The sequence below is a fragment of the Ictidomys tridecemlineatus genome, chromosome 12 (genome assembly GCF_052094955.1).
Source record: "Ictidomys tridecemlineatus isolate mIctTri1 chromosome 12, mIctTri1.hap1, whole genome shotgun sequence".
NCBI classification, from domain to species: domain Eukaryota; kingdom Metazoa; phylum Chordata; class Mammalia; order Rodentia; family Sciuridae; genus Ictidomys; species Ictidomys tridecemlineatus.
Window position 1 is genome coordinate 101,403,482 of NC_135488.1, and position 17,324 is coordinate 101,420,805.

A 17,324-nucleotide genomic window follows, 5' to 3' on the forward strand; every position below is an offset into this window, starting at 1 on the left:
AGGAAGAGGCAGACCACAAATTTAAGGTCCACCTGGGCAACTTAGTGAGACCCTATCTCAAAAGTAAAAATAAAAAGGGCCAGAGATGTAGCTCAGTAGTAAAGCATCTCTGGGTTCAATGGAGTGCAGTACTGAAAGGAGAAAAAAAAATCCAGAAAACAAAGAAATAAGACTCTAAACTATCTGGATGGTATCTTAGGATAACAATCAGCAGTAATTATTTTTGTTTTGTTTTGATTTGATTTCTTTTCTAACCTTGTCTCTTTGATCAATGATCCAGCTTCCTGGAGGGGTTCCAGAACAATCTAGACTTCCCAGATCCTTGGGAACATGACTAAATCTGGCTTACAGACCCATCACTGATTATGACCTAGGACTCCAGGTCTTGTGCTCCCTAGGGGAATCATGGGCAGACCACTCTCAGAGGGGCACATGGTCTCCCAGTGGCCTCAGTGCCCATTTAAGCAGGCATGGGCTGTGGCACTTCCTCTGTAAATTCAGCCCTGGCTCCCTTCCTCTCTTCCCTCCCATCCCATCTGTGCACTGCCTGTGAGGAAATTTGCATCATGCAGCAGCGGGAGGGCTCTTAGGGACTGCTCCACTGAGCCATGGCCTGTCCAGCTGCCCCCTGGCTGCTCCTGGTTATGCCTCTTGCCCTGCTAGGGTCACTGGTTGCCCCAGCATTCCAGCCTGTAAGTACAACTGGGGTGGGGACCCTGGGAAGGTCTGAAGAGGTCACAAAAGAGGCCTGAGTTGTGAGAGACAGCAAGGTAAGGGCTGAAAGGACAGGTGAAGGAAAGGGTTTGTTCTGGGATCTAGAAGTGTTTGTCCTGGTGTCCAAAGTATGGGGATAAATGTTGTTTCTTTACATGAGCCCTGTGAGCTCCGACACCTGCCGCAATTGACTTTTCCAGTCATGCTGGCTATTTGAAAATGAAAAGGAAAGAGAAACTTTCCAGACTTGGGATCTGGATGGAGCAAATCCAAGGAAGCTCAGCAGAGCCTTTTCAATCTATTTTCTCCCAGCAAGATATTGATATTTATTATTATTATGTTTTGTTACCAAGGATTGAACCCAGGGGTGCTTAACCACTGAGCCACAACCTCAGCCCTTTTTTGTATTTTATTTAGAGACAGGGTCTCAGTTGTATAAGGCCTCGCTGAGTTGCCGAGGTTGGCTTTGAACTTGTGAGCCCTTTGCCTCAGCTTCCTGAATGGCTGGGATTACAGGCATGCACCACTACCCCAGCAAGATATTGACATATCCATATCTATCTCTCTAAAACTGTATCTCCAAACCTAAATCCATATCTATATCTTTCACTATATAAATCTAAGTCTTGATCAATTCTAAATCTAACTATAGCTTATCTATATCCATATCTGTGTATCCCCCTGGTTTTAGGTAAGTATTCATATGCACATGCAAATTTTTTTTAAAGAGAGAGAGAAAGAGAATTTTTTAATATTTATTTTTTAGTTTTCGGTGGACACATCTTTATTTTATTTTTATGTGGTGCTGAGGATCGAACCCAGCACCCCACACATGCCAGGCGAATCACATCCCCAGCCCCAGCACATGCAATTTAAGAGAGGAAGGAATTGATAAATTAATTTGTGAGAAACTGAGGTTAAGGGAGGAGCTGCCTCATCCTTGGGTCAAATCCTGTGGAAAGAATAAATTCTCTAAACCCCTGGGCCCCTGCCAGCTCTCCCAGCCTTCCTGCTGCAGCTCTAGTCCCAGACATTTTAATTAGCCTAGGGGCCCAGGTCAGTTCAGGAAGGAGCTAAGCAAAGCATGTTGACTCCTGGGCGTGCCTGGTTCCTGGCTTCAGGTGGGACAACAGGCTCTGGTGGGGTCCCTGGGGCTGGATCCCTGCATTCCTTACTGGAAGACTGCTTTCCCCTCCCGATGAGTACATTTGATTCCCACCAAAAAGAAGAGCTTTGGGGGTGGGGGGCTGGGGTTGTGGCTCAGTGGCAGAGCACTAGCCTAGCATGTGTGCGGCACCACACAAAATATATAAATAAAATAAAGGTATTGTGTCCATCTACAAAGAAGAAGAAGACGGGGAGGAGCTTTGGAGAGGACAGGCTAGGCAGACCCCCTCCTGAGGTGGCCCCAGAGGAACTTGGGCTCAGACTTTTCTCAGATGTCTCCCCTTTGTTCCAGGAACAGGGTCAGGCTGGAGGGGAATCTGGGCAGCAACTGGACCAAGAAATTGGAGCAGGGGGTGAGTAGAGGGACACAAGAAGAGGAATGGAAGGAGAAAATGGGAGCAGGGAGGGAGGTAGAAAAAAAAGACCTGGGAGGGGACACAGGAAGGGGCAGGAGAGAGAGGATGGGCTCTGGGTGAGTCAGTCAGACCCCCCACATCATGTGTTTAGGCCCGAGGTCCTTAGAAACTCATGCATCTTTGGGAGCTTTGTCTATGCAGTAGGGTTGCTGGGAGAATGGACATGAAACTATGTATCTGAATGGACTGTAGCTAGGGCAGGGGTCATTGCCATCCTACAGGCCAAGGGGGTGGGAGGAATCAGCTCCATGTTCCTGGAAATGGCCAGATGGATATGGGAGGCAAAATGGGGCTTGGGGCCTTGCTGCCTCTGCTCTCCAACTGTTCCTCGTCTCCTGTAGAATCGGTCCTGGTCTCAGCCTATGTGCATCTGGAATTTTCAGACAAGACCTGGCCACCAATGTTCTCCAGGAACCTGACTCTCCTCCCTGCCTCAGCTTCCTCTTCCCTGAAAACTCTCATTGGCCTCAGCCTCACGACAGGTGGCAGCTGCTGGAAGGCAGCTCCGAATGAATGGAACTCGGACTTCCCAGGCCTCCCCTCCCACCACCAGCAGGCCTGAGATGCTTGAGCCCCTCCCTGTTTCCTGGGTGCTGCCTGACCTTTCTCCCTAGCCTAGCTCCTTCTTTACCGCCCCACCAGACAGACCCCTTCCTCCTGTTCACAATCCTGTCTTCTAACTTGGGCGGAGGGCCTAAGGGGCAGACAGGGTAGGCCCAGACTTCACCAACCTCACCCTGATGTCCCGATGCCCTGATGCCCTTGTCCAGCACAGCCTCTGAGGCGTCAGGCGGATTCTGGGGCTGCTGCCTGGCTTTCTCCCTGCCCACCTCTTACTCCCCTTCTCTTTGTTTCAGAGTGTAATGTCAACCACACGGGGTACAGCCACTGTTCTTGCCTCTCTGGGTACCAGTGGAATGCCAGTGTCTGCTCCCATCACCTTCTCTGCCACCCCCAGCACCAAAGCCACCAGCCTTGTGGCTGTCTTGTCTTCAGCCATCCTGTCTCCGGCTACTGCCAGTTGCTGCCACCTGGTAAGGAGGGTTGGGAACTTAGAAACTAATAGCCATAAATAAAAATATGCTTTCTGTATATTTTTCTTCTTTGAACCTATATTTCTTTATTATAAAGATTAATGGAATTTACTGTGACATTTCCATATATGCATGTATCATGAATCAGTCACGTCCATCTACCTGTCTTCCACCTTCACCCTCCCGTTTCCCTGTCCCTAGCAATCCCTGTTCTACTTTCTGAACCTATATTTTCTGCCAGCTTGCCCAGGTCCAGCTGCTTGTCTGAGTTGGCAAAAAAAAAGATAGCCACCATGAATATGAGGCCAACGAACGGAGCCCCAGAGTCATATGGACAAGGGAAGAAAGGGCTAGAGTGACCCTACGTTTTAGCCTAGCAGGCAAGAAATGACTCTAGCAGCTTCAGGAGGGTCTTTAATTGCAGCAGCCACACTCAGATGTCTATCCAGGGACAAGAGAAATGATAGGCAGGGAGGGATTGTGGAGGAATGGGCTTAGAAGATGGACAGGAATGATCCTGCAATTGCAAAAGGGTCATGAGTTACCCTCCAGGGCTCTCCTGTCTCCTGCCTCCCTGCAGTGCCTGGGAACCTGAGGCTGAACTCCCATCTGCAGATGCCTGGTGACACACTGAACCTGACTCTCCGCATAAGCCAGGAGGCCACTAACCTGACATGGTTCTTGAGGCGCCCAGGGAAGCCCACACCCATCCTCCTGCAGAAAGGAACACAGGTGTCCCTGACCTCCAGCCAGGGCCAGGTTGTCCTCAGCATCAGCCACATGTCCCAGTATTGGGCAGGTAGCCCTCATCTCTCTTTTTCTTTCCCTTTTCTTCTTCCTCCTCATTTTTTCTTTTCTTCCTTTCACCTAACTCTCCTATTCTTCAGTACCTTCTTTTCTTTTCACCTCTTCCTTATCCTTTTTGTCTTTTCATTCATTTATTCAGGGAAAATAAATGCTAAGGGACCCATTAGAACATGGAAAATTCTAAAAAATGGGCAGTTCTTTCCATGTGATCTTAGGATTTCTGGGAGCCTTTCAGGGGTTTATCAAGTCACAATGGTTGTCCTAGTGTAGGAAGATGTCGGTGCCTCTTTTTCACTCCCTCAGGAGTGGCATCTCCCAGGGGTGCAGGGTTATCACAGAGCTCACATGCAGAAGCAGTTGGCTTCCCTTTAGCAAACATTAATGTGATTTAGAAAAATATGAAATATTGTCACTCTTCTAATTATGTTTGTTTTGGAAAATATAGTTATTTTTCTTAAAAAACACTTTTATTAGCAAAAGAAATTTATAATAGAGAGAATGCTGAAAATATGGTTTCCTTCAGCTGAGAACACACCAGTGATTATTCAGATGCTAAATGGCAGGGGGTGGCACAAGAAGGACATGTACTGTGGAAAAAGAGGCTCACCTTAGAGTTAATGGCCACTGGTAAGAAAAAAGTGTCAGGAGACTCTTCCACAAATCTCTTCTTCATCCTACAAATCCTTCTTTGGGGGCAGGGAGTGCCTTCCAAAAGAGTCATCCTAGGACCTTTCTGGCTAGGGCTAAGCTCTGAGAGGTGAGCAAAGGAGGGGAGCAATCAAGTGGGTCTGGACTGTGGCTTGGGGTAGCAAAAGAAATTCTGGGGCATAGGAGGGCCCAAGGGAACCCCAAGATGCAGCAGATGTGTCTGCAGGTGAGTACATGAGCTGCTTCGAGGCCCAGGGATTCAGGTGGGAGCTGCGCCAGGTGGTGAAGGTGCCTTTGCAGCAGAAAGAAGTGGCTCGAATTCCAGAGAAGCTGTCCATCTCCTGTGCCACCTCCTCTGGCTTCCAGCTGAGCTGCTGCATCCCCAGGACACACCTGGCCTACACTGCTGCCTGGAACCCTGAGGAGGGCAGTCAAGGTAGGGGAAGGGATGGCTACTGGAATCAGGGGTGACAGCAGGCAGCTTCTCTCCTCCAGGCTGCAGCTCAGGCTGAGAGTTGGGGATCTAAATCCAACAATGTTTTCACCCCATCCCAGTTGCGTTGATATAACACAACCACATGTATAGATAGCTTTTTGCAAAATGCTTCATCCACACCATCTCTTTTAATTCTTGAAATAGACCTATTATACCAATGAGAAAACTGTGAAACTAGCCCTGGAGCTAGTTAGAGATCCCCAGAGTACTCTTCAGCAAAACCTGAGTTCTGCCCTCAGTAGTTCAATGCCCACATGCCACTCCACACTCCCTCCCTATTTCACCTACTTCTGAAATTACTAAGAAGACTAAAAGAGTGTGTCTGGGCCTGCTGGGTTCTGGCCTGTTGCAGCCAGCAATGGCTCCCTTCTCTCATCTCCTCAGCCTCAGCCTCCTTACTCACCACCTCAGGCTCTCAGTGTCTTGTGCTGGCTATTCAGCGCTGCCCAGCCGCTGACACCACCTACACTTGTGTCCTGCAGAGCCAGGACCTGGATCCTCTCAGGTTTCCTGTCCCTGTCACCATCATCCAGGGTAAGCAAAATTTCTCTTCAGCTACTTCCTCTTCCTCTTCCTTGACACTTCTCAGCCCTGGCCAGCTGGGCCGGGCTTCAAAGCCTGCCCAAGTTTCTGTCCAAGAAAAAAAATTCAGGCTTGATTGATTGCCAAGGCCTCTGATCATCATTCTTTAGATGGAGATACTACCTGCCCCGAGAACTTCTCTGTTGTTGCCTGGAATGTAACCAAGGCTGGCCACGTGGCAGAGGCCCCATGTCCCATGAATAAGATGGGTGTCGTGAAGAGGCCCTGCAGGCCTGATGGCATCTGGGGGCCCGTTCAGACTGACTGCACAGACGTGGGGATCCTGGCCTTGTGTATTAAAGCCAAGGTAAAGCTGTCATGCACATGTCTCCAACCACGACTCACCCCTCCCTCAGGACCTGGCTTTAGGATCCTTTTCCTGAGGTCACCCACAGGTTATTCAGCTTCTCTCACCTGGAGACCTAGCAGAGCCAGGAAGTAGGTAGGGGGGCTCAAGGGGCCATCTCTCTGCCCAGGGGTGGGATAATATTCTTGAACCACGGTCCCATCAATTGTCTGTCCCCTAATATCCGAATCATTGCTCACTTACTGCCCCATCAGCCTCCTACTCCCCTGGGATGGGGTGTGGAGATGGAGGGACAAGGAGCTGGGCAGGAGGAGGAGGTGGCCCCTGCCCTGTGAGGATTATCCCGCCACCCCCTTCCCACTGTCTGTCTGTCTCAGTTGCTGCAGGCAGGCCAGGGCAGGCCTGCTGAGGAGGTGCCACAGATCCTGGCACAGCTGCAAAGGCGGGTGGGGATGGCAAGCTCACCCTCTGACTTAGTAGCATTGCTGAGCACCGTGAAATCACTGTCTGAGGTGGTGGCAGAGGACAGAATGCATCTTGATCGCAGTGCCCTGGAGGTGAGATCTCTGAGCCACAGTGGCAGGGTGGTGACTTTTCACCATAGGCAGAGACTAGAGTCCAACAGACACCTGGAGTCCAGGTGTCCACTCCCCTTCCTTTCCTTTGGGACATCATCTCCAAGGTCATGGAGTGTGAAGAAGGCCTGATGCTGGGAACATGTGGGAGGCTTGAAGGCAGCGAGGGGTGTGGAGACAGGAGTACGGAGGCGTACATACACACACAGACCCATGAATCTCTCACACAGAAGCACCCACACAATGCCTACTTGGAGACACTCAAACACACTTGGCTTTGCTGGCCCCACCTACATCAGCTCTCAGTAGGGGCATCAGCTGACAGTCCATAAGCTGCAACCAAAATAATAATGAGGGCAGTGGCATCACACATCCTTCAAGTCTGGAAGCACTAGCATAGGTAGGTGCACAGACATGCATGTGGCCCTTGACTTCAAAACATTGTGCCTTCTGCCACTGGCCGCCACCCCTAGCTTTGCAGCATTAGAAGAGTCAAGGAATTATAAAGGGGCCCTCTTAGGATCTGGGTAGCCCCAAGCGATGGAGAAGAAAGGAGAGGTGTCAGAGGGCTGGGAGTGGGTCAGGAGAACACATGCTTGAAAATGCCCAGGTAGTTGGCTGAACACCACCCACACATCCCACACAAGGCCTCCTTCACAGGCCTGCATTCTCGTCCCCTTCTGTCTCCAGCCTAGGTCTTGTCCTGGACTAGGAAGGGTAGGGGTGGGATCCATATGTTCCAGTGCCACTGCCTCAGCAGTATGGGCTCTAGGAGATCAGGTTCACCTCTCTGTTGGATGCCACAGGATCTCCTGGCCACCACAGACAACATCCTAGACATGAACATCAGCTCTCTGTGGACCCAGGCCCAGGTCCAGAAGCCCACGGAGGGTTCACACTTCTTGCTGGCTGTGGAGACTCTAGTTCGCAGCCTGTCCCCAGAGGATCAGCCCTTCTCCTTCAACTCATCCAATGTGCTGCTGCAGAGTCAGTTCTTCGAACCCACACTTCCTCAGTACCGAATCTCCTTCCCCACTCAGCCCCCGGTGTGGGCAGAGATTCCCAGTCACTCACTGGCTCCTCTGGTTCATAATGGAACCAACATCAGTGTTACTAGTCTGGTACTACAGAAACTGGATCACCTTCTACCCTCAAACTATGGACAAGGGCTGGGGGACTCCTTCTATGCCACTGATGGTCTGGTGCTCGTCATCTCCATCATGGCAGGTGGCCAGGCTTTCACCCAGGCAGAGGTCATAATGGACTTTGGGGACACCGATGACTTTCTGCACTGTGTTTTCTGGGATCACAAACTCTTTGGGGGTGAAGGGGGCTGGTCAGGTGAAGGGTGCCGGGCAGATGCCGCCATTGCTAGTCCTGCTACTTGGTGCATTTGCCAGCACCTCACTGCCTTCTCCATCCTCATGTCCCGACAAACTGTTCCAGAAAATCCTGTCCTGGACCTGCTGAGTCAGGTGGGCTTGGGGAGTTCTATACTGGCACTGCTTGTGTGCTTGGGCGTGTACCGACTGGTGTGGAGAGTTGTGGTGCGGAACAAAGTCGCCTTCTTCCGCCATGCTGCCCTGCTCAACATGGTCATCTGCCTGCTGGCTGCGGACACCATCTTCCTGGGAGCCTCATTCCTTCCGCCTGGTTACCTCACCCCACTCTGCCTGGCTACTACCTTCCTGACTCATTTTTTCTACCTGGCCACCTTTTTTTGGATGCTGGCACAGGCCTTGGTGTTGGCCCACCAGCTACTTTTTGTCTTCCACCAGCTGTCCAAGCACCGAGTTCTCTCCCTGATGGTGATCCTTGGCTACCTGTGCCCACTGGTGTTTGCAAGTGTCACCCTAGGTCTTTACCTGCCTCAAGGGCAATACCTGAGGGAGGGGAAATGCTGGTTAGATGGAAAGGGAGGGGCATTCTACACCTTCGTGGGGCCACTACTGGCCATCGTGGGAGTCAATGGGCTGGTACTAGCCACAGCTGTGCTGAAGTTGTTGAGACCTTCACTGTCGGAGGGGCCCCCAGTAGAGAAGCGACAAGCTCTTCTGGGGGTGATCAAAGCCCTGCTCATTCTCACACCCATCTTTGGCCTCACTTGGGGGTTGGGCTTGGCCACTCTGCTAGAGGAAGTCTCCACAGTCCCTCATTACATCTTCACTGCGCTCAACAGTTTCCAGGTAGGTGGTTGAGGGTAGTTGCATTTTATTGCCCTTTTAGATGGTTTAAGTTACGGCCAATTGCTTCTCATAGAAGTAGCATGGTAAAGCAGAAGAAATAGGTTTTGACATTTAAGAAGGCTATGTATAGAACACAGTTCCTCCATTGTGTAGCTGGACAACTTTGGACCAGTAATATAACCTCTCTGAGTGATGGCTTTCTTATCTGTAAAATATCTGATTTTGCTAGAGAAGTCAGGCAATTGTTAGCACTCAATCTTTTCATATATCCTTTATAACCATAAGAAAAGCAGCTGAAATGGATCCCATGAACTAAGCAGTGCTAAGGTGCAGGAAAACCAAGATGGGAATCTTCAGGATGTGGATTAGACAAGGGGACAGAGGCTGAAGGAAGATAGGAGTGAACTGACTTGGGTGGATTCCCTCTTCTTGACTAGCTTATCCCCGCATCCCTCCTCACAGGGTGTCTTCATCTTATTGTTTGGTTGTCTCACAGATAAGAAGGTGAGTGTGCCCAGCTAACGCCCCTCATGACTGGCTGCGAAGAGAAAGCTAGTACTTGGCTGGCATAATAGGGGTATTTACCTCTCCTGTAGGTACAAGAGGCTTTACGAAAACGCTTTTGCAGTAACCAACCTCCAAATTCCACTATCTCCCTGGTGAGTTGCTCAATTCAAAGCCATAGCCTTCCCAAAGGAGATGGGCACAGCTGGCAGCAGGGAGAAGATTGGGGATGGCTATTGGAACGAGCAAGTTTCAAGACAGGCACTCTGGCACATGCCTGTAATCCCAGTGGCATGTGGGACGCTGAGGCATGAGGATTCCAAATTCGAGACTAGCTTCAGCAACTTAGTGAGGCTCTCACTGACTAGGTGAGACCCTTCTCAAAATAAAAAAAAATAAAAATCAAATGAGCAGGTTTTAGGTTCCAGTTCTCCAGTCACGGAGGGAGCAGGCCAGTCAAGCAGTCAGAATCAGATTCCCAGTTTCCTGAGTATGACATGGATCCCTGATGGAAAAGACAGAATCAGTACACGTGGGACCAAGGGAGCAGACAGTAAAGTTCCTGGGATCACACTGCAGCCCAGCCAGGAGGAGAATGTCAAAATGGAGACTTCAGAGCAGGGACTATCATAATGACTGCCCTGCAACTGGGCTTTTCCATCTCTTTCTAGGCCACAAATGAAACCTACATCTTGGAACAAAGCAAAAGAAGTGAAACGCCAGGTAAGAATGAGTTTCATTCAGAGCAGTAAGAGCAGCGTGGAATGAGGACGGGTTTAGCAAAGGGCCTCCTGGCAAAGTTCTGGACAGCAGGCTCCTCTTCCTAGACCTACTCCAGCCTGAAGGGTGGAAAGCAGGCTCCTCCCCGCAGGTTGGCCATTCATAGATGGGCCTCAGAGAGAAGGCACAGCATCAACCAACCCCGACGCAGTTCTCTCTGAAAGTTCCTTTTCACACTGTCAAATTTTAAATTATCCTGAAACACACTTGTCTTAAAGGAAATGCCATTGTGGGCTTGATGTCCAGAGGGGAAAGCAGGTTGCAGAGATTGGGCAACGTGTCCTGTCACCAGGCTCCAACTTTAGGATGAGCTCTTTGACAGGGCAGATGTTCTAGGGTGACTGCATGTAGACCCAGGTTCCTGTGAGAAAGTTCATGGTATTTGCCTGAATCCACCAAATGGGTCCTGACCCAATACTCTGAACCCCTCCCCTTTAAGCTCAGACCTTGGGAAAAGCAGGCTTTGATTTCCCTTAGTCACACTCATTTCTCTTATCGCTCACCTTATCACCCCAAGGCATCCAAGCAAAAATAGCATGAAAAACTAGCTAAAGCCACCTAGTGACCTAATAAAAAAGCTTGCAAAAACAGTCAAGATGTCAAAATTCAAAATAATTGCAAGTAAAACTGTCTCCACCAGCTTTTAACTAACCAACAGGACATGTTACAGATATAATGGATAAAAATGGATTTAACTTGCACTGATTTATTTTTTGATTATTTCTTTGATAGTCATGAAGAAAGAGTGACTGATTGACAGGAACTGCTGATCTTCCAAACACTAGAGAAGAAGCACAGAATTTTGTTTGTTTTTTTAAGGTCCAGGAAAAGGTGAAATTAAATGGCCCCTTTCTTTAATCTTTAAAAAACATCAACGTAAAATATAAATTTCAGGGACATATGTATGTAACAAGTAAGCTCTGATAGAAGCATATTTGAAAGATTTCATTTTTAAGAGGAGGGAAAAGTACCACCGACTGATAAGACTTAAGGAGAAAAGATTACAAATACTGACATTCAAGCTAAGACTAGATGTAGAGAACCAGATATAAGAGAAGTTCTCAGGACCCCAAGACATCTGACTGAATTAACTTATTAAATGCAAAAGAAGATAACAGGCTTCTGGAAAAAAATCTAAATTAGATACATGGAAAAAATTCTGATAAATCACTAGTCTGCTCTAATTTTACAGTGTATGAATATGGATACTTTTCAAAAATGTGGTAGGGGGCTGGGGATATGGCTCAAGCGGTAGCACGCTCGCCTGGCATGCATGCAGCCCAGGTTCGATCCTCAGCACCACATACAAACAAAGATGTTGTGTCTGCTGAAAACTGAAAAATAAATATTAAAAAATTCTCTTCTCTCTCAAAAAAATATAAAAAAAATGTGGTAGGAATATTTCCTGTTAAAATAAAAAGATATACTATCCATGCCATTAAAAATATTTTTCTTATAAATACTCTATCTTAATGATTTGTGTGTATATTTTAATTATGAATAAACTGGCCCAACTATTTCTATAAATAGGTATAATCATGATTTTGAATAGAAGATTCTAACTTACTAGGGCCCTTATGATGTTGCAAGCCTCTTACTTGCTCCCTTTGGGAGGCTGGAGCTACCGAGACAGGCAAGGCCCTGCCTTGCAATACAGACATGGCTGCTAGGCTTACAAGTATAAGCCACTATGCCTGGCTCCTCATTTTTAAAATTATAAAAGTATTTTTGGTTACAAATTCAAATACATTTGTTCCCTTTATTTATTTTTTAGTACTAGGGATTGAACCCAGGGGTGCTTTACCACTGAGCTACATTTCCACCCCTTTTTATTTTTTGTTTTGAGATAGGGTCTCACTAAATTGCTTAGGACCTCTCTAAATTGCTGAAGTTGGCCTTGAACTTGCAATCTCCTGCCTCAGCCTCCCAAGTCACGGGGATTACAGGTATGCACTACTGTGCCCAGCCACTTTTTCCCTTTAGAAGCAGCAGAGACCCCTTTCCTGAGTGTGCTTCTTTAGAAAGATGTGTTCTCATTTTTCCTTCCCAAAGTGATTGCACATACTCTGCTGGTAAAAATTTATATTCAGAACTGGTAAATGAACAAAACAAAACAAAAAACAAAAAAGACCATAAAAGAAGGGTCTAGAGACAAATTTAAGAAAACAAAACATTTTGCAGCAATTCAATTTCTAAGATGGCTTAAAGAGATTAAAGAGATTAGTGAACAAGAGAACAGGTAACTGTGCAAAGGCTGTGCATTCCAGAGGGTTTGCCTCCTCAAAAAAGAGGCATTTGTAAAATAAATTAGGATAGACCCATATGCAGAAATGCTATGTGGTCACTAGAAATGATGTAGAGCTATATCTGCTGATATGGAAAAAATGTTTAGGCTATATAGCTAAGTAAACAAAAGGGTTCCAGGGCAGCATTATACTATGCGATTACAATTCATATAAGCATGCATTGAAAAGGAGATATCAAAATATTAACAGTGGACCTCTCTACTTGTTTTTTCATTTTCTTCCTACTCTCTATATTGTTTGAATTTTTTTATAGTTAACATCTTTTATAGACTTAAGGTATAGAACATGCTTTAATATATATACACATAGTGAAATGACTGCTAAAGTTAAGCTAATTTACAGATCCATCATCTCATGTATTTACTTTTGTATTTAGGTTATAGCACCTAAAATAGTAACAAATTTCCAGTATATAATACAGTATTATTAACTAGGGTTCTCATGCTATAAATTGGATCTCTGGACTTACTCATCCTACAGAACGCAATTGGCATGTATTTATATACTAGAAAAAAAATATTTAAAAAAAAGTTCTTCTGAAACTTTACATATTTAAACATATAAACCTGACAAATAAAGGTAGAAACAAAATACTCCCTGGAATTTAGGTTTTTACAGGAGGTAGACAATATCAGGGATTCCTGAGGAAGTTTTGAATGCCCTTCTGGGGTTCTGTTTTGGGAATTAACTGTTTGATCATGGACAGTCCCTTAATTATGGAAAGGAAAAGGGTTCCTTAGCTGAGTCCTTTGCAGCTATGAACATTGCCAGTATGTCTAAATGTCCCTTCTCTTTCACATCAACATATTTCCTTGAAGACTAGTAGCACTACTCACTACTCTTGCTTCCAACATCCTCCCAGTCAGTAATTCCTCTTCACTGAGAAAGCAGAGTATACCAGTTTAGAGACCAAATAAGCCAGTGGCAGAGTACCTCTGAGCTATCCATTAAAATATGAGGAGGAGACTGGGACCCATGCCCCTGCATTTCATTCTTCAAGAAATACCAGAATTTGAGAGGCCTTGCAAAAGTAAATAAGGAGAAAGGCTAGGAGGAGACAATAGACGGAGTAGAATTAGGATTCTTTTCTCTGGAAAGATGGGTGCAAAGGCAGAAATTTTTTGTCTATTTTACTGGTTACTGTAGCCTCCATGTCTAGAGTAAATGCCTAACACCTAGTAGGCATTCAATACATATTCATTGAATGAACTACATAGACCATAGGAAGAGCATGAATGTTACTCTGAATCAGAGACCATAGAGAAACAAACAGCGAGGAAGACAGAAGTGAGGCTTTTCTAGTTTGAATGAGAGAAGACAGGAAATAAGAGGTGCCACTCCCAAATAGCTACTTGGTGAAACAGATAATCTAATTAAATTTTTACATGAAAAGAGAGAAAGTTGGCATCTTTAAGAATAACATTATGGGGCTGGGGATGTGGCTCAAGCAGTAGCGCACTCACCTGGCACGCACGGGGTGCTGGGTTCAATCCTCAGCACCACATAAAAATAAAGATGTTGTGTCCACTGAAAACTAAAATAAATAAATAAATATTTTAAAATTCTCTCTCTCTCAAAAAAAAAGAATAACATTAAGAGCCAGGTGTAGTGGTGCACACCTATAATCCCAGTGACTTGGGAGGCTGAGGCAGGAGGATCACACATCAAAGACAGCCTTAGGAACTTGGCAAAGCCCTAAGCAACTTGGTGAGACCCTATGCCAAAATAATAAATAAAAAGGGCTGGGAATGTGGCTCAGTGGTAGAGCATTTGGTCAGTATGTGCAAGGCCCCATGTATGATCCCTAGCACCGTAAAGGAAAAAAATGGGGGGACCCTAGGGATATAGCATAGGGTTAGAGTCCCATTGGGTTCAGCCCCCAGAACCCTCTGCCCCATGATTAACATAAGCAACTTAAGATGTCTAAGAATGAACTTCAGCCAGCACGGTGGCACGTGCCTGTGATCCCAGCAGTTTGGGAGGCTGAAGCAAGAGGATTGCAAGTTCAAGGCTATTCTCAGCAACTTAATAAGACCCTAAGCAACTCAGAGAGACCTTGTCTCAAATAAAAAAATAAAAAGGCTCAGTAGTTAAACACCCCAAGTTCAATCCCTGGTCCCAAAAAACAACAAAAAAAGAATTATTATGTAGATTGAAGCGACGCCAAGCCACTTCTGCCAAGGATGATCATTAGAAGCAGTCAAGTTAACAAATTAATTGGGCAGAATGCCTTAAAATAATATATAAAATTGGATGAACCTACAAGACAACTTTTGCTAGAAATTTACCAGTACAGTGAAGCTGGCTGGGTGTTCTCATCAAATCCAGTTCCAATGCCCCGCAACCCACAAGCAACCTCAATTCTGAATTGTCTTCCTTTACTTTTTAAAAAAACTTTAAAATTGTAGAAATTTTTTAAATATTTTAAAGTTTATAGTTCAGTAAAATACATTCTCATTGTTCTTAAACCAATCCCTAGGACTATTTTCATTTTTCAAAACTAAAATTTTACATCCATGCAACAGCAACTCCCCACATTCTCCCCACCCCTCAGTGACTGGCAACCACCATTGTACTTTCTGTCTCTATGAATCTACTTTAGAAACCTTATATAAGTGGAATTATACAGTAATTGTCTTTTTGTGACTGGCCTATTTCATAATGTACTTGAGGTTCATGCAAGATTACCATGAGTTTTAACCTGCATAGTATTCCATTATGGCTATACGTCATATTTTGTTTATCCATTTATCTGTCCACAGACATTTGGATTGCTTCCACCTTCTGGCTCTTGTGAATAATGTGGCTGTGAATAAGAGTATTCAATATTTTTCCAAGATTATGCTTTCTTTCCTTTTTTTTTTTTTTTAATTGGGGATTGAACCTAGGGATACTTAACTACTGAGTCACATTCCCAGCCCCTTTTTAAAATTTTTTAAAAATTTGAGAGGGTCTCATTAAGTTACTTAGGGCCTCGATAAATTGCTGAGGCTGGCTTTGAACTTGCGATCTTCCTGCATCAGCCTCACTGGGATTACAGGTGTGCACCATGATGCTCAGCACCAATTTATATTTTCATCAACTGTGTATAAAAGTTCCTACTTTTCCATCTCTTCACCAATTCTGTCTGATTATATTTTTGCCAGTCTGGTGAGTATAAAAGTATATCTCATTATGACCTTGATCTTTTCTTTATTACTAATAATCAACTTTTCATGTTTATTACTAATAATTCAACTTTTCATGTTATCATTTTCTAAAAGAAAAAAATGTCTGCTACTATCTTCTGTCCATTTTTCTACTACATTGTCTTTATTCTTGCTCTGTAGTAATTCTTTATATTCTGGATACTTTGTAAGAAGCATCTACCTCTTTGCCCACTGTGGCTTGTCTCTCTACCACATTGCATTCTATGAAGAATAATAAAAGTTCATATTTCAAGCCAACCATTATGGCATGTGCCTGTTACTTCAGCTACTCAGGAAGCTGAAGCAGAAGGACTATATGTCCAAAGCCAGCCTGAGACCCTGTTTTCAAAAAATAAAAATAAAAAGCAAAAAGAGGATTGGGATATAGCTCAATAGTAGAGCACTTGCCTAACATACATCATGCTCTAGGTTTGATCCCTAGTTCTGCAAAGTAAGTAAGTAAATAAACAAACAAAACAGGCCTTACTAATCATCTGTGTAATGTTCCAGTTTAGTATACGTGCTACCAAAGTGAGCACTCAAATATCTTTTTAAGAGGTTAGCATAGGTCCTGTGCCTGATGTGCATGAACTACAGGCTGATTATGACCACCAGTAACTGTCACAGACCTAAGCAACATTTAAATGGCCACTAGTAGGCCTTTTGCTTCTTTTCAAAGCACTAGTCTATATGTTATTTAGTAAAGTGTGGATGTCAAAAATATGAAAGGGCTAATAGTAGTTGATCAAAATAAAAAACTTCTTTATACTTGATTTAAATTCTAGCAAACAGAAGCACCTCCAAACAATGAGATAAATTTACTCCTATCAAGCAATTGGGGAAGGTATTATTTTAAAGCAGAACACTCTTATTCCTTTATGGCTTGCCGAAAGTTATAAATTACAAATGAGATATTAAAGGCAAAATTCACCTCTAAGCCAAGAGAACCACTTTCTCTCCTTAATAAAAATAAGGCAAAGAGTTCTCCAATACTAATCTACTTTATTGAGGTTGACCAACATGGTATTTATATATCTCAACATTTACTTTCAAAGTTTTTTAGCGATATTTAGATAATGAACTATTTTCCATAATTAGTTAATTGAGGCACATTGGTTTGTATTTTAGAGAAAATACTTATCTTTAGGACACAGATAGGAAAAAGTATAATTTGCAAATGTTACACAGATAATTCCAAATCTTAGCTAACCTCTTTCACAAACTGTAACCACTACTTTAGTCTTTAATGACAACAGAGATTCAAAAACAACTGTTTAAATGTATTTGTGTGATACTGGGGTAACTCAGAAATCCCTGAAAGAGCAGTAAGCTATGATTATTGAAAAACGTCAGAACGTTGGCAAGGCTTAATAGCAAAGTACTTAACAGAAGGCCACAGATGTTTTCCTAAGAGGAACTAGGAACTACAGGTGTCACTTAGTAATGCATTGAAATGGCATTGCCCAGTGCAAGTGCTGCACAGAAGTCAGGTCTCCTCCTCAGGATCCATCACTTTGGATAAGCTTCCACTATCATAGCATGGCCCTGTAAAGGAAAAAAGTTCCATTAAAACAATGAAAGGTCATGAATCCAGTCAGTATGAAGGCAGCAGAT

At 44.8% G+C, this 17,324-nt stretch overlaps 2 protein-coding genes across 4 annotated transcripts in view; one reads left to right on the forward strand and one right to left on the reverse strand.

Annotated features, from left to right (window-relative positions):
• Positions 1 to 608: 608 nt before the first annotated feature.
• On the forward strand, positions 609 to 8,959 carry Adgrf3 (adhesion G protein-coupled receptor F3). Its single transcript, XM_021724544.3, has 10 exons — positions 609 to 692; positions 2,174 to 2,234; positions 2,639 to 2,779; positions 3,155 to 3,331; positions 3,873 to 4,130; positions 5,013 to 5,222; positions 5,673 to 5,816; positions 5,975 to 6,171; positions 6,549 to 6,728; positions 7,553 to 8,959. Exons 1-10 carry the CDS (start codon positions 609 to 611, stop codon positions 8,942 to 8,944), a joined length of 2,844 nt encoding a protein of 947 aa, XP_021580219.3. The 3' UTR covers positions 8,945 to 8,959.
• Positions 8,960 to 16,692: 7,733 nt separating this feature from the next.
• The window catches only part of Hadhb (hydroxyacyl-CoA dehydrogenase trifunctional multienzyme complex subunit beta), a 43,247-nt gene continuing 42,615 nt past the window's right edge, over positions 16,693 to 17,324 (reverse strand). For all 3 annotated transcript variants that reach the window (XM_078029543.1, XM_005322567.4, XM_040271459.2), the window contains one exon: positions 16,693 to 17,255. In XM_078029543.1, coding sequence (XP_077885669.1) covers positions 17,220 to 17,255 — 36 coding nt within the window. In that variant the 3' untranslated portion in view covers positions 16,693 to 17,219. The remainder of the gene's footprint in view (positions 17,256 to 17,324) is intronic.